General features: G+C 39.2%; 1 protein-coding gene across 3 annotated transcripts in view; it reads right to left on the reverse strand.

The window, feature by feature from the left end:
* The window catches only part of CDKL5 (cyclin dependent kinase like 5), a 71,459-nt gene that overhangs the window by 39,365 nt on the left and 11,604 nt on the right, over window positions 1–20,490 (reverse strand). For all 3 annotated transcript variants that reach the window (XM_079972556.1, XM_079972557.1, XM_079972555.1), the window contains exons 2-4: window positions 13,893–14,109; window positions 10,927–10,961; window positions 3,438–3,483 (exon numbers count right to left, since the gene is read on the reverse strand). In XM_079972556.1, the coding sequence (XP_079828682.1) occupies window positions 3,438–3,483; window positions 10,927–10,961; window positions 13,893–13,956 (145 nt within the window). In that variant the 5' untranslated portion in view covers window positions 13,957–14,109. The remainder of the gene's footprint in view (window positions 1–3,437; window positions 3,484–10,926; window positions 10,962–13,892; window positions 14,110–20,490) is intronic.

Here is a 20,490-nt window from a genome sequence, read left to right on the forward strand (position 1 = left end):
AGTCTGAAAGTTTTGTGAAGCACTAAGATACTAAGAGTTTAATTTCAATACTGTACCGTGGTTTATTGAAATCAGAAGTGAATGGTACAAAAGGTCTTAAAATAACGTGGGAGCAAGAACTGGGTTTGAAACTAGAGGAACAGTAATGGCAGGCAAGATGGAACAAACCCCCATGTAGGTCCATCTCAGCTAGGTCCATCATACACTTTTAGACACCAGAAGACAACATTCCTCTTTATCCAGGCCTTTGGCTAATTAGAACTCTATATCCTTCCAAATGTGTTGGGGGGAGGGTTATTGCTTTGTTTTATTTTATTATGTAGTTTGTGTTCCCATTTTGTATTTTTATGTTGCCACCCACCCTGAGATCTTCATGAAGGGCAGTATACAAATTTAACAAAATAATTAGTTTATTTAAACTAATAATTAATAATTAATTAAATAAATAAATAAAATAAAAATTAGTTGCGAGAAGAAATTTTTTTGGATGGGAAAGCAGACAGCATGAAGGGCTAAATAACCATTCTCTGCTAGAACACTCCCTCCCCAGTATGCTCTGTGATTGAGAAGTCTATCATTATATGTAACTGCTGGATTTTGCCCTAAGCTACACTGTTAAACATGCTTGCGATAGGTGAAACTCAGCTTAGGGGAAACTACTTCCAAGGAAACATGCTCTGAAATAGGTTGAAGTTTTTCGGTCATCCAAACCTTTCCCAATGGCTTACCTGTGGTTTGTTTACTGCCAACAAACCACAATCGTGCAATTAACATCACATTTTGTTTTGCCCTAAACACTCGCTGTGAAGAACCCATGCCTTTCTGACTCTGAAGAATCAGTCTGAGTGAAAAGGAAAAGCTAGGAGAGCTTTCAAGTGGAGAGTAAGAACAAGTAATACTGCTTACTGTTCTACTTTCTACTTTCTACTTTCAACAACTGCCTGACAGGTGGAATGTCAGCAGGCGAGTTTATGTGTTAAGGAAATGCTGTACCAGGAAGGAGGGGTGTTGCCTGATGAATATCCATCAAATATGTACCCTGCCTCTCACCCACTGCAGCAGGAGAGAACAGCAACACACCAGCAACCTGAGTAACAGAGCAATTTCAGCTTCAGTAAGCTGGCAAAACTTACCCTAGGTTAATTTACCCCCATTCCAAACTTCATTTGGGAAGAATTTGACGTACACTCCCCTTTTTTGCAGGTTAAGTTCCACTGGGGTACTAGTTCAGGGAACCCAGCTAAAAGGCAACCCATCCACAGCCTCAGAACACCCCTTTGTGGGGCTTACACCACCTTAACTTCCACCCGCTGAGCCAGGGTGAAAGACTTATGCCAACATAGCTCTAGCTGAAACTCCAAGGTGTCAGGTTTAGATTGCTTTAAATGTGTTTAGGATGGCAGCCCAAGTTTCAATTTCCATTTATCAAAAATGGTATGGTGTCTTAAAGCTGCCTAATTGAAGAAAGTAGGCCATTTAATAGTAAAATTATGAAACAGGATCATTTTGATTGGAAATCAATTGGGTAGTTTGTAAAGGTCTGATTTGAAAGGGAAATATGGGTGGGATGCAAACTGAAATTTTTATTTCAGGTGATCTGGATAGGAATTAAATGATTTATCTAAATGAAATTTGAATTCTAGTGATTATTTCTAAATTTGCACATGCAAATTCTATCCTTGTTTAAGTCCTTTTCTTTGTTGTGCATATCCTCTTTTTTTGGTGATGTATAAGTGCCTAGGGACGCAGGTGGCGCTGTGGGTTAAAGCCTCAGCGCCTAGGACTTGCCGATCGAAAGGTCGGCGGTTCGAATCCCTGCGGCAGGGTGCGCTCCCGCTGCTCGGTCCCAGCGCCTGCCAACCTAGCAGTTCGAAAGCACCTCCGGGTGCAAGTAGATAAATAGGGACCGCTTACCAGCGGGAAGGTAAACGGCATTTCCGTGTGCGGCTCTGGCTCGCCAGAGCAGCGATGTCACGCTGGCCACGTGACCCGGAAGTGTCTCCGGACAGCGCTGGCCCCTGCCCTCTTAAGTGAGATGGGCGCACAACCCCAGAGTCTGTCAAGACTGGCCCGTACGGGCAGGGGTACCTTTACCTTTACCTTTATAAGCGCCTACACTAAGTACAGGCCTTTATCCACTTCTTATAAGCAAATTGATGTGTTTTCCTAACCTTAAAAGCAATTCTTTCTTATACACGTGTGGGTCTCAGGTGGTACATCTCCATAGTTTTGGGCATTGCACTTGGATGAGGTAAAAAAGTACCTTACTTCACCAGTCTTAAAGGGAACCAGGCAGAGGGCATTTTCAGTAGTGGCACCTGCCCTGTGGAATGCCCTCCCACCAGGTGTCAAAGAGAAAAACAACTACAAGACTTTTAGAAGACATCTGAAGGCAGACCTGTTTAGGGAAGCTTTTAATGTTTAATAGATTATTGTATTTTAATATTCTGTTGGAAGCCGCCCAGAGTGGCTGGGGAAACCTAGCCAGATGAGACAGATATAAATAAATAAATTATTATTATTATTATTATTATTATTATTATTATTATTATTATTATATCTCACATAGGATAAAAGAGAATTTCACTCCCGAATATTTACACAAAGAAATCGGGAACATAGTAAGCTAGTTACAACTTTAATTCACAATTCTGTGAATCTGGGACGATCAATTATATGCCTGCTGCTTTCCCCTGAATTATGTTTGTGATGGAGTGTGTGTGACATTGACAGTAGACTATGTCAGCATCTATGACAAACTGATAATGAAAAAGGCCTTTTGAGATGAGAGAGCAAGTTTAAATAATTTATACAGAGCAGTTAAAAACTGTGAATCTGTATGAAATAAACTAGTATCATATCAACGGCCCTATTGAAATCAAGAGTCCCATGTTCTCTAGATAAAAATTCAAGAACTGAAGATTAATAAGATAAGAGTTTATTTCTATATTGGATATGAAAGCAAGTTTCTCAAAATTATAAGATCTAATTGCATCAGTTAAATCATTCTTAGTAAGTTTGAAGATCTACATGACATACAGACAGATGGGCGGGGTATAAATTATTATTATTATTATTATTATTATTGACTGCAACATAAAAAGTTTAACCTTCCTCCCTGAAAATAAAATTAAAGAGAGCCATAAGTACCAAAAATAAAAGTTAAAATCTGTTCATAATGTGGAAAGCATACAGGTTTAACACTAAACATCTAACATTATCTCAGCAGAAGCTTTGGAACAAATCTCCTTAGGTCCCCTTTGCCACACAAAAGAGTTAGCTTTTAAGTAGCTATTGTGAGTCTCGGAAATAGTCAATGCTTAACACAAACGACACTAAAATAAGCATTATATAATGGGACAGATTTTTATCTTAAGACACAAAGCCTGCTGAATTTCATCACCAATGCATTGATATATGCAAGTGGAAAAAAATACCTTCACTGTCTTTGAACTTCTTAATGGCCACAATTTCATGTGTTTCCTATAAATAAAAAAGGCAGCAAAATCAGCTCTTTGTCAAACCACACAAATATCCCACCATCCAATAAACATCAAGGCTCTGCAATAAACGCTTACTTTCAGTTAGTATCTAGTTTTGTGTTCCAAATCTGTGAAGGCCTAGAAATGTTGTAGTTAAAAGCAGGGCTTTTATAGCCGTCCCCAAGGTTACAAGAAAAATTCTCGCTCAGAGGTTTGCAGTTCTTCCATTGTATTGGATTTTTAGTGGAGAATGTAAAGATCAGCTTTTTCACTTGGCATTTGAGCTGGCTGGCTAGCCTTTCTGGATCAACTAAATAGACATTATGTTAGTTTTTATGAGGTTTTATATTTGCTCGAATCCAAAGGGCCTGTTGCATACAGGAACACCTTTCAGCTAGTGCAAGGGGAGGAACTCCTTCCGCACTTTTTACCAAGTCCTCCTCTCATTTGCAGCCATCACACCATATCATGTTATGACATGAGGGCTCTCCAGCTCTCAGAAGTGGATTTTCAGGGCTGCAGGAGGAGGAGGAAGGTGTGAAAGCCTTTTCATGTGACCAAAACTCTACTTACACCCATGCCATGGGTGGTTGCTATTGTTATGGCAGGGTGTTTGGGTTTTTGTTTTTGTTTTCTTTGGTAAGCCACCAGGAGCCTTGGAGATGTGGCACAGAAATCAAAACAACAGTAAACATACTTTCAAAGAAACAAAGTAAATTAAAAATGAAATTAGAAGGAAAAAATACTTTTAATCACCAGGTGCAATGCAATATATGGATACACTTAATATATTACTATTCTTAGATTGATACCTGGCATTAAATCAATCTTTTGAGAATTAAATAAAGGTTCATAGTATGAGATAAGCATCACAAGCATTTGAAGCTTGTTCAATTGGGATTACTTGTCTAAAACAAAATACCATCCTAGATCCTTTGGATAAAACAGGATGCCACTTTGGGAGGTTATTTTATGTATGTGTGGTTCTTCTAGAATACAAGTAAGAAAACCTCTGGTGCTTGGGCCAAATTAAAGTCACCAGGCCTATTGTGGCTCACTAGGCTGTCTCCCCCAGCCACGATCAGGGACAGGCAAAGCTATGGCTATAAAAAAAAATCCAGAACCCTAGAGTATGCTCCTGTTTGTTCCTTTCCAAGCAAAAGGCTTCCACTGTTTCAAGTGGGTGCCAAATACAAGACTCAAATCAGATCCACCATTGTATAATGTCAGGTGATTTGATGTCAGTTTTGGCTTGTAGAAGGCTGACCACAACAGGATCCAGCTCTCTGGCCAAAAGTGGCTCCACGTCCCTTTCTACCAGAACATTCGAAAGAGATGATCCAACAAATATTAACACTGAACAGAATCACTTTGCCACTTTCTACCATATTAATTACCTAGTTCTGAATAGTGAGTCTTCTCTTCAAATTGCACAGACTATGGTATAAAAGCTGTGAGCTTCTATTCATGCTAAACAGGTTGCACAGTACCAACACTGAGAATTCAGGTGATTTCTTACTAAATAATCAAGAGCATATAGAGTAAAAACCAAACAATTAACAATATATATTCTTGATGCTATTCCAATAATTAACTACTCCCTGCAAAAGCTGAAATACAAGAACTGCACAGGAAGTTACTTTATCAGAAGCTAGGCAGAAAGTCATAACAATCTACAGATGGCACTGCTTGTGAATTACTCTTTACATAATCATGGCAGTATTCCATATTTGCCATAAATGTTAATTAGTTTCAGGAAGACAAGTTCTACACTTGGTGAAGATGTAAGCTATGGAAGACTGTAAATTAGTAAGCAAGCTCTTGACTTTTCAATAATCCTGTTTTGACTAGGGAGGGTCGTCCCCTCGTCCCCCCAGACACCAGAATTCATACACTCTGGCCTTTTGGTCACTTCTAGTGCTAATCTTGTGATCCTTCAAGATCCTTCCCTGTGTTTATCCAGGTGGAAGATGGTGGCATATAAGAATCATTTAACAAAAAAGTTTTTTGTTTAACAAGCTGTGTTTTAAAAGGCTTCCCTATTCACCCAGCTTCCAAAAAGCCAAGAAATTGCAGCTCTTAAGGGCCACACCCTGAACAGACATATCATTTAAGCAATAGTGCCGTAAGAGACACTGCACCTGCTACTCTACTGTCTATAGAGCCCTTGTCCAAGGAACAGGAGATGACCACTGCTGAGATGACCAGTTGGCAACGCTCCAGATAATGTTATTTCCTATTCATAATATACTGATTCTAACCCAATAAAGGCTTTGAACATTCCATGTATTGTTTCTCGGTCAGCAGGCACTGGTACACACGGGTTCTTCCCCCACACCCTCTCTAGTATGATTTAGCTTCAGCTGGCCTCGGGATAGGATTCTGAGTGGGTGGAGTGAACATGAACCATGATGAGCTCAGAAGTAGTAGTCCCTCTTCTCTATGCTCAATCAAGCACCCTCTACTGTGAGGAGAGGGGGCAGTCCTCTAGATAATTTACTACGGTCAAAGACCAGCTCACATAACATAACACAATAAAAAACAGCGTTCATAAAGATAAAATATACAATCGGAACAGATTGCAGCAATAGCTCATGAGTTAAAAGTGAGATATATACATACACCTGTACAACTGAGATTTGGGCTACCATAAAAAATTGACCCTGAGGCGCCCCAAAGGGCAACTTCAGCATTTCCCTAGTAAGCTATTTTATTCTAGAGGATGATCTGCACCTACAAATCTGGGCACAGAATCTGGCTACCAGTCAGGTCATCTTATGATCTTTGCCTAAGAGGAGAGAATTAAGTTTAGACTTGTCTGAAAGATCGGCCAGCCTCTTCAGCAAAGGGTCAATGGTGTCTCTATGAATCTCAACATAAAAAGTAGGGGCACTCCTCTCAGAGTGCACAAATAGGTGGGTACTGCTGCCAGGGTATATGAGCCAGCCTGATGGAGAAGGGCTGGGCTGGTTATGTGGGTTGCCAAGAGAGGGGGTGGGCCAAAAGGGCTGGTTCTCCCATGGGGGAGGCAGACTATTATTTTATGCAACAGTACTAATTGACCTAGGTGTGCCTTGGTGTCTAGGTCTGTAGGAATGCCACCTAGCAGGGACACCTCCTTCATTTTGACTGATAGGCCAGCCCTGCCAGGTAGCATTCCAGCAATGGTTAATTATGCCTCTTGTTGCCACTATTTGCCTTGGGTTCCTCAGACTCCCTTCGTGAAAGAGTTCTGTATATTCTGGCCCCCTCCCAATGGATGCTTGATAAAAATCTTTTTTCCCTTCAGTAGGTCTTGACCCCCTGTTCCATAGAGGGCTGTGAAAGCACCTCTCCAGGGCTCTTGCCTAGAGAGCTATGTAAGCTCTCTGTATTCTACTCAAAAACAGTGGCTGTGAGTAGCATAAAGGGTATTTGAGGTAGAGGCTAGCAATACAGTCATACCTCGGGTTAAAGTAGCATTGGGATGAATATTTTCGGATTGCGCTCCGCGGCTACCCGGAAGTAACAGAGCGCGTTCCTTCCAGGTTTCGCCACTCGCGCAGACGCTCAAAATGACGTCACATGCATGCACGGAAGCGCCAAATTGCAACCCACATGGGCGCATGCATGCGGACGCAAGATGCGTTCACTTCTGGATGCGAACGGGACTCTGGAACAGATCCCGTTCGCTTCCAGAGGTACCACTGTACAGGGGTAACTGCTAACTGTGGCATTGGGCCTTATAAAGTGTAATCTTGCATTCTGTCTGTATTGTGTGGCAGGGGGCTGTGATCAGTGGGCAGCTGCATTCTTTTCCATAGATCCCACAGGTATATAGGCCATTTTCTGGTTGTGAGTTTCCCCACTACCAGACACAGGGGACACTGGTCATTCTGCCAGTGTATCTTTGGTCTGAAATAACATGAACACAGATTGCGAAAAGACTGCAACTAAGATTGATTATATGAGTTTAAATTGATTATTTTATTAATTGTTGACTAAATTTGCACACACATATGGAAATAATATTTCTGAAGCAAGAAGGTATCAGTTATTTATTATACATGTCTCATGGCATAGTGCTCTGTGAGAGTCCAAATCTACCTCAGCACCTGTATTGCAGGACAAAAGATTTCTGCCTAGCCTACTTTCAGTTTACACCAATAATGTACAGTAGAATGGCTGCATACCTGCACTGCAGGGAGTTGGACTTGGTGTCCCTTCCAACTCTACAGTTCTATGCTTCTGTGACCATGGTTCAAACTCTTACAACTAAAACAAGCCCACTGCAAACACTGGATTGTGAACCTGTTTTAAGCCACAAATATTCAATTCATACGAAAGCAGTCAAGATTTATGGAATATGAAATTAAACGTGGCATAAATTCTTCTTCTGGAGGAGAAGGGAGCTCATGAATTCAAGCCTTCACTACAGCTCATTCTAGCTTGCACACTTAGCACTATATACAAGCCAGCTGCAAATGTCCTTGAGCATCTCAAGAAGCACTTCAATGCAAAGTCTTTCCCAGAGTCAAAAATCCCAAGCGGCTTGGGAGAAAAGGATTATGTCTTCTATAAAACAGAAGGCCAAGAACACAACAACCCCTGACTAGCAAAGTGACCAGATAACATCCTTGAGATATTTTTCAGTTTCTTCATCATATTAAATAAAACATTCTCAATTGGACTCAATAAAAAATAAAATTGTCACATACACACTTCTCTTCCCCTACTAAAAAAAACCAACCCACACCAAACACACCAAGTGAATATTCTTATCTTCTTCCAACCACCTTACAATTTATTCACTATCAATCACACAAAATCTCACAGGGATAAAATTTAAAAGGGCAGTGCCAACACCCAGTTCCCTCACATTCAAACGAGGCAATGGAAGTGCTGAATTGGTGCCTGGAATCAGAAGGAGGAGGCTGGATGAAGGCCAATAAACTGCAGCTCATTCATGATTAAAATGGGCTGGTGGTTTCTTTATTCTGACAGATGGTGTCCAACCTGTTCTGAATGGGGTTGCACTCTCTATAAAGGATTGCATTTGTAGTTTGGGAGTCCAATGCTGGACTCAACACTGCCAAGAAAGGCCACTTGTCTCTGTGGCAAGGAGCATCTTCAATTGTTTTAGACACTGAACAAGTTATGGTCTCACATTAGGCAGACAGCCTGGTCTCAGTTATCCAAGCTTTGGCAATACCGAGGATTGACTACTATAATGTATTGAACATGGGGCTGCCTCTGAAGATTACGTGTAAACTTCCATTAGCTCAAAATCCAGGCATCCTGCTGTTGACTGAGGCTAGTCAGTCAAAACATCACTCCAGGATTTTAAGCCCAACATACTCATATTTGACTTCAAAGAGTAATGATTTGACTTCAAGATATTGTAGAGCTCAAATAGGTGCAGAACAGGGCACCCAAAAGGTTTATTGGGTCAAAAAAGTCCCCTGTAATGAAAGATTCTAAACTTTCTAGTTTAGAAAAAAGGGGAGCACAATTGAGGTGAGGGAATAACACAACAAAGGTGTAAAAAGATTATGCACAGTGTGCAGAAATAATTTTTCTTCATGTCTACTGTTCTGTTTTACATTTAATTACAACACTTGGTTGAGTGGCTTTCTATTTAGTTTTAAATTATTTCCAAATCTTCATCTTTTGCCATTTCTATTACACAATAATTTCAATATAAACACCTCAAAATTTTTTGATGTGCTGTCTCAGAACAGTGAAGTCAGCAAAATAATTTAAGTTAAAAATAAATAATTAAAGTTACAAATGAATGCACTACATTTCTGAACAATTATCCTATTTTCTACGACAGATTAATTTATATCTTTGTCTTCTTACAGTCTTGTGGCTATCTGGTCATATTTTCATCTGTCATGTACTTCAATACTGTTTTATCCCTAGCTTTCATATTGTTAGTGATTTGCTTTTCAAATCTTTCTTGGCCTATTTTACTGGAAACTTAAGATTTTATCTTTCCAGTATTTGCACTCTTTTACATTACCTTCATTCAGAAGCAGAAAATGGATAAGGTTCTTTCATATGAAAGAACTAAGTGCTAAAGTAAACACTAATGCTGATTAGATGCAGATATGTGCTAATCACAGTATTTCATATTGTTCTCAGAACTTCAGATTAAAGCTTCATTCACGTATACTGAACTACATTTATTGAAAGCAGCACCGCCGGTATTACATGCAACACCAGTTGTGTTTGTGGAAACATTTTCACACACCTGTATGCTGCAATCCTAGGCACACTTGCTTAGAAAACATTACATTGGGATTTAAAACCAGTGATATTTCTTTCCAAAATAAATAAGCTGAAGATCTGGATATAAATGTTGAGAATCAGTGCTCTTCAATACATTCACTTCATGCGATTATTTTATGTTCTCAGTAACTTCACAGGAGCTAGCTTTTGGACTAGGTTTTATCATCTTGTTTAACATAAGATATGTAGTGGCTTTTGAGCCTGACTGGTTTGAGCAGTTTTTTAAATCAGAGATGTCATTTTTCATGGAACTGCAGGCAACTCAGCAGTCTTCTGCTGAGTAACTTAAATGCTAAGCAGGTGGAAGACATGAAAAATTCGTCTGTGCAAATCAGACTACAGACAGTGAAATTGTGATTGAACATCAAAAGGCTTATGTTTCTATCCCCCCCCCCAATATTATGAGGTTAGATATACATGGCTATTTCACCCATACTTTTGAAAGTAGGCAACCAAAAAAATGAACACAAGGTTCAGAATTATACACATAGCTTGTGCACAATTAAAAGAAAATGCTCCTTTAAGTACTAGTGATGACTTGCATAACAAAGTGGAACTTCTTACTTTTTTAAAAAACAATGGCTCCTTATCATGAATCAGAAACTTTATAAAATGCAGCTTTCTTTTTTAAAAACATGGTTCCCCCTTTTCCCTAATGTTCTTTGAAACTTAGCTACCACAAGGAGCTTACTGTAAAATCCTCTGGAGGACATAGGATTTGGTCCAACACAAATCAAAACAACAGGTGGGATTCAATTAATGAGTCTCCTTAGCAATGAGTCCTCTGTGCAAGGGCTTGAACAGCATGTGGGGAAAGAGTGGAAGAGTGTTCTGCCCAGCAAGTCCCTGAAGGAAGGGATACCTTCACACAAATATAAACAAGTCTTAAAGGAACTCCCCTCTGCCTTTACCTCACAGCAAAACCCTTCCCTCTACTGAGACAAGCCCTAGTTTATGATTTGTGCTTGCTCTGCAAACCAGAATCAAATATTAGTTTGGTTCAGACAAAACAGTAGACAATGGGTTGCCTCAGACTAGGAAGAGAGGGAAGAAGGGAGGAAAGAAGGGATGCCAAATCAGCTCTGCATATGGTAGCAATTTACTCTAAATTTCATCTATACAATTTCATCATGGGAACTTGAATTACACAGCTTAAAAGTATTTTTCTTACCTTGTGCCTGCACTTAAGAACAACTCCATAGGCTCCTAGACCACCATTTTAAAAAAGAGGGGGGAAAGAGGTTAGCTACCAGAAGGCAGGAATTGCTATATATACACAAGCATACATAAATAAAATATACCCACATACCCCTCCTCATTATTTAGACCACATGCTGTAACATTTAGTAATATGAGGCAACTCTGAATATACTGAAAATTGGCTAGTAAGTTTTCAAATTCTTTGATTCTTTTACATAGTTTGAAACCATGGATGCTTGTATCTTTCAACAGAAAGCAGAACTCTATAAAGGAATAAACACATGCACACAAATGTACTTTTGAATGTCTGAAGCATAAAATTAGAGAGGTGATAGAAATGCTGTTATATCATCAGCTTTATTTTTAAGGAGTAATAAGCAAACGTTGGACCAGCAAAGCTTACGCAGGGAAGCTTAGGCTGTCCAACAATAATATATACTTTCCTTTACATTAAAAGTGTCTAAAAGCATTTCAGAAATTAGTACCAAGATGCTACGTTATTAAGTAGACGAGTCTGCATTCAGAAATCAATCTGCCAGACACAGTAGAACATATCCTTTTCTACTGTCCATTGTACAACCAGCAACTCAAACGTGTTCTGTCTCCTTTCTTAGGTAGTCTAACATCACGGCACAATGAAAATATCAGATTCTATCTGTCTGACATTAACCTGGAAGTAACTGCAAGGGTGGCTGAGTTTTTATTAATAGTATCTCTCAGAGTGGTGAATGGCACTAGTGAGCGGGAAGAAACTCCAATGAAAATCCTCGTTACTACATATTTTTACATGGCTGTTTAACCCGGAAGTAATTGCAAGGGTGGCTGAGTTTTTATTAATAGTATCTCTCAGAGTGGTGAATGGCACTAGTGAGCGGGAAGAAACTCCAATGAAAATCCTCGTTACTACATATTTTTACATGGCTGTTTAACCCGGAAGTAATTGCAAGGGTGGCTGAGTTTTTATTAATATTATCTCTCAGAGTGGTGAATGGCACTAGTTAGTGGGAAGAAACTCCATTGAAAATCCTCGTTATTACATATTTTTACATGGCTGTTTATTGGTATATATTTTAAAATTTTACATATGGATGTTTTATGATGGCCTATATTTGTAATGCCTAAAAAAGGTTTGGCGAAGCAAGCATCTAGAAATTTGAATTAGTTTATTCACTACTGACATGTGCTTTGCACACACTGTTACACAAAAAAGAAATGCATGTTAATGCTAGGGATCAAAAATGGAGCCAGGAAAATAATGCACTTGGCAACAACATTCTCTTTGCAAAAGGAAAAGGAACAGCCTTGTCTCTTGAGGGTTTCTGGACATTAGGCAAGCACTGCATACTTTGCAAGCTCGATAGAGCAGACGGGTTCTTCCTGAGCTCGCATGAAAGTGTATAAAACAGTGAGACAGCTTGTTTTGAGTGATTATGATTAAGGAGAGGCCCCATCCTTTTCTAGGCTTCAGAGAAGCAGGGGAATTCCCTCGCTGCTTCATACACCAAGATTTAGAGCGGGGAAATAAAGAAACACTATTAGCTATTAGAATATCTATATTATGGTATGTAGGTATGTAGGGTGTGTGTGTGTGTGTGTGTGTGTGTACACCACTTTTTATTTCTAAAATATATACCAAAGCTCTTTATACAGCCATAAAAATCACAATAAAGATACAACACACACAATCAATTTTTCTATTTAAAAAAAAATCAATCGCAGTAAATGAGGGACATCCAGAAATAGCACTAGTGGTCAGGACTAAATAGAAATAGTTTTAATTATAGGCCAGCATCAGTGCCTGTCTAATCTCAGTGGGGAGATCATTCCACATGATAGTTACCACCTCCATGAAAACCCCTCCACATCCTTCCTTGATGTATGGTATGGTGATATGGACAAAAGGACCTCCCTGAAGATCCCAAGGACCAAGATGAGACTACCAAAGGCTACCTGGTCCCAAGCTGTTTAGGGCCTTATTACACTAATGTTGTAACAGAACATTGTCTGTCAGAAGAGAATATGTTACAGATAGGTAGCCGTGTTGGTCTGCCATAGTCAAAACAAAATAAAAAAATTCCTTCCAGCAGCACCTTAAAGACCAACTAAGTTAGTTCTTGGTATGAGCTTTCGTGTGTATGCACACTTCTTCAGATGTATTTGAAGAAGTGTGCATGCACACAAAAGCTCATACCAAGAACTAACTTAGTTGGTCTTTAAGGTGCTACTGGAAGGAATTTTTTTATTTTGTTTTAGAAGAGAATATGCTAGCAATAGATACCATTAGAGAGAGAGAGAAAAAAATTGAAGGCTGTATGATAATTAATGCTTCCCATAGTGGACAGTTATTCTCCTTCTCTCCAGAAAAAAGATTTTGTAGGTTGCTTGTAGAGTTTTTTAAAATTTATTTTGGCAGATACCTAGGAGTCTGCATAGCCTGCGCACCAGTAGCTTCCTCATACCATCATTAGCTCTCTCTAAAAAAAAAGCATTATCTTGTCCCTAACTATTAAGAATACGTTGAAAGCACAAAGAGGTGATTCAGAAGTCAAAAGAGTGCATGATGTTAGATGTTGTGTTATTAGTTAAAGTTTAGTGATGTTATTGGGGTATTTTTTTGTTTGTATGTCCTAATTGTTTCTTTTTCTTTAATGTTTTGTGTAAAGTGATTTGCAATAAAAAAATTTTTTTAAAAAAAACTTGTCCCTAACTATAACCATATTTGGAGGTCCAAAAGAGATTCCTGTAGACACCATCTTATTTTTATTTTCCCTCTTGTTATGTCTGTGCACCTTCATGCACGTAGTCCCAAAATGAACTGAAAAAGGATACAACAACAACAACTTTATTATTTATATGCCGCCCATCTGACTGGGTTGCCCCAAGCACTCTAGGTGGCTCGCAACAAAATATTAAAAACACAATAAAACATGTGCTTACCTTCACCAACAACCCCAAGGATCTCAAATTTATTCATCACATTACCAATATTAGGAATCTTCATGAAGACAAATTCCTCATGGGACAACAGTCACACAACATGGCATAGAGAAAAGCTGAAGGCTTTGCAGACTGAAGAGAAGGTTTTTGATAGTAGAGTCTATCAATATAGATTTCTTCTTTCTTACAGTCATGTATTTAATTTTGTGGGTGATTCCTGTGCAGAAATAAAATAAGTGGCATCAGCTAACACTGTTTCACAAAACAATCAATGGCAGATTCACTATATCGGCAATTATTTGCACTCCAGAAGTTATGACTCAAACCCCATCAAAAGAGACACACACTTTTTACAGAAAAATAATTCAAGAAGCTTCAGCCCAGTTTTACATTGTGGTTAAAACAGAAGCACAGCATGCTGTCCTTTGATCGTTCAAGTTGTTAAGAGCTAGAGAAGTGCACAAAGCCTGGGTGTACAGATGTTGTCATGATGCTTATGCCTCAAGTGCATCATTAGCCATCCTGTACAAGCAGTAACTATTTCACGTGGAGGTTCCATTCCTGGCTACTCATACCACCCACACCCCATTCTGCCCTCTTCTGGGTCCAAAAGGACCCACACGTTGGAAATTGTGCATCAGTTGGATGCGCCTAAAATTCCACCTGTATTTGAAGGCAGACTGTAATGTTGCTTTGGAAAAGAGGACACTTGAAGTTGCATGGTATATGCAAGGCATGCTACCCCTAGGTGGTCGAATCTTTGCATCATCGTGTCGAATCTTTGCATCATCGCCGACTGTTCTTTTGGAGGGAGGGCTCTGAATGAATCAATAAGTTCCTTTTCGTCAAGGGCAGTCTGCAGATTCTCGTCCTCATATATGGCTGTTTGAGGGGGTATCGAGTTTGGTCGAGGATGGCACGCTGCAGAGTCATCGCGGTGGGGCCTGACAGTATTTTGAAGTAAGGCAGAGTCTCTTGTCCTAACGTCCTCACCGCCAGGGCACCTATTTAGAAGGGGTTTGATCTTGGTGTCTGTAAAAACCCTCGTTGCTACGATGTCGGCCATGGACAAAAGCGTTTTCCTCCTAACAATAATAGATGGTATCTTTTCAGAGTGGAACGCAAGTATCACCTTCAAGAAGTTGGTCTGCCGGGGAAGGGGCATCACAGCATATAGGTCAATCTGATGTTTCTTAATTTTTAAAAGTTTGCTTAAACAGTCTTTAGCCCCTTCTAGCGTTGACCATCTTCCTATTTCCGACCTAACAGAAAGGCAACTTTTCTTGGGTTGCAGAGTTAATATCTGATTGTTCAATTTGGAATTTAAGATATATTTAATTTTAGTCTCCTTTATTTTATCTGAATTGGGGTGAGGCAGTAAGTTTTTGACCTCACAAACTGAGGATTGTGTTGTTGATTCAAGTTTTTCAATTTTCAGCAGGATATTGGATAATTGTGAAGATACCTCGTCCAGCCTTTTAAAAATACAGTGAAGGGTCTTAATTACTAAGTGTAACTGCTCACAACCGGGGAACTCCCCCATGTCAGATGCCAAACCATCTTCCTGTGCTGAGAGTTTTTCTTTCGTATTCTCCTTTACAGGCTTTACTTTTGAAGCATTTTGAGTCATCGAAATTGGAGTAGCTTCTAAATCAATTAGAGGTAGGAAGCGATTTTGGGTTTCCACTGCAAAGCACTGCTCGGCATGGTCACTCCCTCCTCTATTCCGGTGAGGCACCAACCTTGATAGTTTTGGTTTAGGGGATGATAGGGGCTCGTCAAAGTCTCTCAAGCGTTTTTTCTGCCCCATATTTTCCTCAGGCCAGGGATTATACGATTCTTAAAATAACATAACACTTGACACACAATTAAAATAATGTCTCACTCTTTTAGCAGCTGAGGCCGGCTCGCTGATAAGAGAGAAACAAAGAGCAGGCTGCAGCAGTCTGGAGCAGGGCCAAATCTCTCAGAGAGTTTCCATAGCATGCGGCTGCAGCAATTATAAAATACTTCAAAAACTGACTGGGTCAGTTAAGATAAAATATAAAAGATTAAAAGAAGATTAAAAGAAGTCCGAAGAGCACCGGTAAGCGCGTCTTACCTCGGCGCCATGTTGGCCCCTCCTACCTTTTTCTGTAAATCTTCTAGGTGGTGGCTAGGAGTATCCCAAAATGTTTTAATATTAATTCATAGTTTTAAAGAAACCATGAAAAAGTTTGATACTGTATTTTTAAAGTTTGAGAATACGTAAAGATAAGTGTCATTATTAAGTTAAATGAAGTTAAAAAACTAAGATGTAGCATCATTCCAATAAAACATTTTACGCAACTGGACCAATACCATAGAATCATAGAGTTGGAAGAGACCACAAGGGCCATCGAGTCCAACCCCCTGCCAAGCAGGAAACATGGCATGGTTTTAATTAAAAAAGTAAAAGAATAAAATCATACAATATGAGCTCTTTAAGTGCAGAATGGGGAGGGGGGCACTTTGTAACAGAATCAAAGCTAAAGTAAAGCATTACACAAAGGAAGAAATCAACCAAATTGACTGAGGAACAAATTATCTTTACATATCTGCCCTGGAAACAGAGAAGCTCATGTGAAACAAGACTTGAGGGTAGGAATGAATCTAAATAATTAAATAAACATATGCCTATAGATCAATGAACCAATCTGTTGGGCTTTGCAACCCTAAAAACAAAGCTGCATTGCTATTTTTAGTGCACCCAAATACAGGTAATGTGTAACTTATGCACATTTATTTACAATTTATTTACAAGCCTATCAGATACAACCAAAATCAGCGGTTACCAACATAATGCAGTAGGTGGTTTATATTTTTTTTGGTAACTTATATGGAATGAGATACAATGAACAAACGTTTCATTTCTTAAATGAAATGCTGCAATATCAATATGGTATAGCATCTTACACTGGCCTGGAAGGATTGTTTATATTACTTAAAAGTAAAATAGCACTTTACTAATGCTTCAAGGTAAATTACTTCACTTGTTTTTAAGCTCAATTATTGTGCTGAAACCACTCGTGTTTCCTATTTTTTAAAAAATAAAAACCTAGCTGATCTGGGATTTATTTTTTTAAAAAACAACCCTCCCTGCTTAATAAATTTAACAAAAGCATCCTGTCACAATGCTGGAAAAACAGTTGCAGCTTGGGTGTTTTATTCATATGTGGTGGTCATTATAAGGTTTATTGGGAAACTGAACTGATCATGGCTCAAATGAGTGATATAGACCACAGGATTTCTCTTTGTTCCATCTACTCTACAGACATCATGGATCTCATTCAGAAGGACCTTGTAACTTACCTTACGATGGAAGAAGACCTTATAACTGTTTGATACTGGAGAATTCTAAATGCTGATTTGTTTTAAATGTGGTTTAAGCAGGTATAGGACTTGATATTAATGGAAAAACTGACTTACAAAGCTGAAGACCAAAGGAACGACACACGATCAGACAAATTTAATAAACATGGTTCAGCTTTATTTACTAAGCAACTACAAAAAAACATAGCTATGGACTACCAGCAACTTACGGGGACATATGGAAATATACTTTTATTTGAAGGAGAATTTATCTGTGTGTATTTGAATGGAACTGGGGCTTGGGAGGTGGGTAGGAAGGAGTTTTTCTTTTTGATTATGTTTATGTATTATGAAAATGACAAAGCAGCTTTTAAAAAGAAGGCGACGAACAAGCATTAAAAAGATCCCAGAACAGCTGTGTTTTTAACATGTTCTTCTTAAGGTCTAAGATTATTCCCACTTTTCAGAAAAGGGGTGGGGCTATTTGTTTGTTTGTTTTTGGAAGGTGAAAACTATAACCTGCAAAGTTGTGCTTATCCTAATACAGCAAAGCTAGAAATCTGGTTATATTTGGTAGTCGGTATATATGCAACAATGTTGCTGACTATCGCTTCTTCCCCTGAGAGTTGTCCTGTAGGGTGTTCAGGGATTAGTTCTGTCTCCAAACCTTTTATTCTAATCAACATAAAACATACTAACAGAGCAATCCTAGCTGGGGCGGGGGAAGATCAGAGCAGCAGACAACTGTTGCATATGAAGCCTTTCTGGTTCCTACTATCAGAGTGGAATGGCAGTGGAGCAGATACCAATTCTAAAACAATTTCCTATTTAACTGTACTTTCTTTCTTTTTTTTTTAATGTCTACATGAAATTGCTGTAGGTTGTTGAGTTTATAGAATGCAGTTTCTTCAATATGCTGATGAAACTGAACTAGAGATTGTGAAAAAGACTGATCATCCCAGGTTAATTAAGATAAAAGACTTTAAAATTGCACTGAATTTTATGGCAGATGGGGATCTGTTTGACAAAATTCTGTATCCAAAAAGATGAAGCAAATCTTGTACAGACATTGGTGTTCCCTTGATCTGGACTGGGAATGGGCCCCAGTGTTACTTACTCCCTCCTGTCAAGCCAACTCTCTTCATTCCTCCTGCTCCTAGTCATAGTTCACAATTACAGCTCTATCCATATTAGTCATGGTTATTTCTAACCTGCATAGGCCCCTACCCAAGCACTTGATCAACTCTAGCTATAGCTTGTTTCATGTAATTTCTACTAAGCCATCTTATGGTTCAAATCAGAAGGGAATACACACTATTCAGTTACTTAAAATGCAAATGTTTAGTACATTAACAAGACAGATAATTCATTTTCTTTATCCCTCCTCCAGAATGCCCAATCCAGAGAGGGTACATTTATTTTTAGTAATGCAACACAGCTGAACACAAACTGGCATGCATTAGAGAATGTGAATCTATTCAACATTGTTGAATGTATACTCTCCAACTCTGCATCCAGAATATTTCTTTTACAAGCAAATTATAAACTGGTTTTACGGGACTGTCAACACAAATTATCAAACTCCTTATATGAATGAATATTAACCAATTGAGAGGAGAGTGTCTTACAGCCCTGCACCAACCAAAATTATAACATTCTACGTACCCCACAAATGAGGCAGAAAAACAGAAGGCTCTTACAGGCTAACAAAACATCAAGAAACTGGAGAACAGGTTTTAGTTTGGCACAGCCCTAGTCTAATCATAAACTTTACTAGACCTCACTTGCAATTTGCTACTGGCATCAAGCTGTATCTGCAAGCAAAGGCCTGGAATCACATGGCAGCAACATTTTAACATCTGCAACATCTCACAAGGTGTCCCTGGCAGTGCTAGAAATTCAGATATATAAGCTAGGTGCCAAATGGCTCCTTAAACCAAGGTTACAGTTGCCAAAATGGAATGTTTAGTTGCCATGTTTGGGCAAGACAGTTCTAAAGTCTTATTTTTCAAATGATGGATTGAGTGTGGTTGATTCTCAGTTAAACATCTGGCTAGTTCAGATGACAACTTTGAGCTTTGAGAACTTAAGAAGAAAAGTTGCTTGATCCAGGGGCAGTCCACATATATACTGGCCTATTCCAACCTCTATTTCTTACTGGTGACTGCTCCTGCTCAGGATGCACTAGAGAAGCATTTTGGTACTGGAAATTCATTCTGATTGGGCAGATAAAATATAACTGATAGAATTCTACAGAATGGGATATTAGTGTGTGAAAACAGTCCAGATCCAATGATCGCCAGGCATGCACCTCCAGATGGTGAAGATATCAAACACCATCCTGGCACTCAGGCATAGTCACTTGGTTGCAAGTGATCGAAAGCCAGGTGCAAAATGTGCCTGGCACCTGGCTAATTTCAAACACTGGTCCCTGGCAAAACATACACTTCATATATGTCTCCATCTCAGTCCCTAGTATCTCTGGTCAAGCTACCTCAGGTGGGTTCACTAGAAAAGTCATCTGTTTAGGTTCTGAGGCAATCAAGTCAAGGGATACAATATTCAATTAGATAACCCATCAGCCTGACACTATACAAAGCTGGTTTGTAAGAAACGTTCTTAGGAGCCACTGATTGTATTGTACGCTCATGCAAGAACAATAAATACAATTCAACGAGTTTAACAAAAGTTCTTTGTACACCAACTCTTGGTGGTTACAGTATACAACAGCAAACAAAGACAGCTTTAAATATAAAGGCATTCTTTTTAAAGACAAAAATGCATGAATTAACAAGAAATCAAAATTGCTATTATCTATATTATTGGGAAAGATTGAGGGCACAAGGAGAAAGGGATGACAGGGGACGAGGTGGTTGGACAATATTCTCCAAGCTACTAACATAAGTTTGACCAAACTGCAGGAGGCAGTGGAAGACAGAAGTGCCTGGCATGCTCTGGTCCATGGGGTCAAGAAGAGTCGGACACGACTAAACAACAACAACAATATTATTATTACAGTGGTACCTCAGGTTAAGAACTTAATTCATTCTGGAGGTCTGTTCTTAACCTGAAACTGTTCTTAACCTGAAGCATCACTTTAGCTAATGGGGCCTCCTGCTGCTGCCACGCCGCCGGAGCACAATTTCTGTTCTCATCCTGAAGCAATGTTATTAACCCGAGGTAATATTTCTGGGTTAGCGGAGTCTGTAACCTGAAGCATATGTAACCCGAGGTACCAGTGTATAATGCAATAAACAAAAAGCACACA

This window comes from Podarcis cretensis (assembly GCF_951804945.1).
Source record: "Podarcis cretensis genome assembly, chromosome: 4".
NCBI lineage: Eukaryota > Metazoa > Chordata > Lepidosauria > Squamata > Lacertidae > Podarcis > Podarcis cretensis.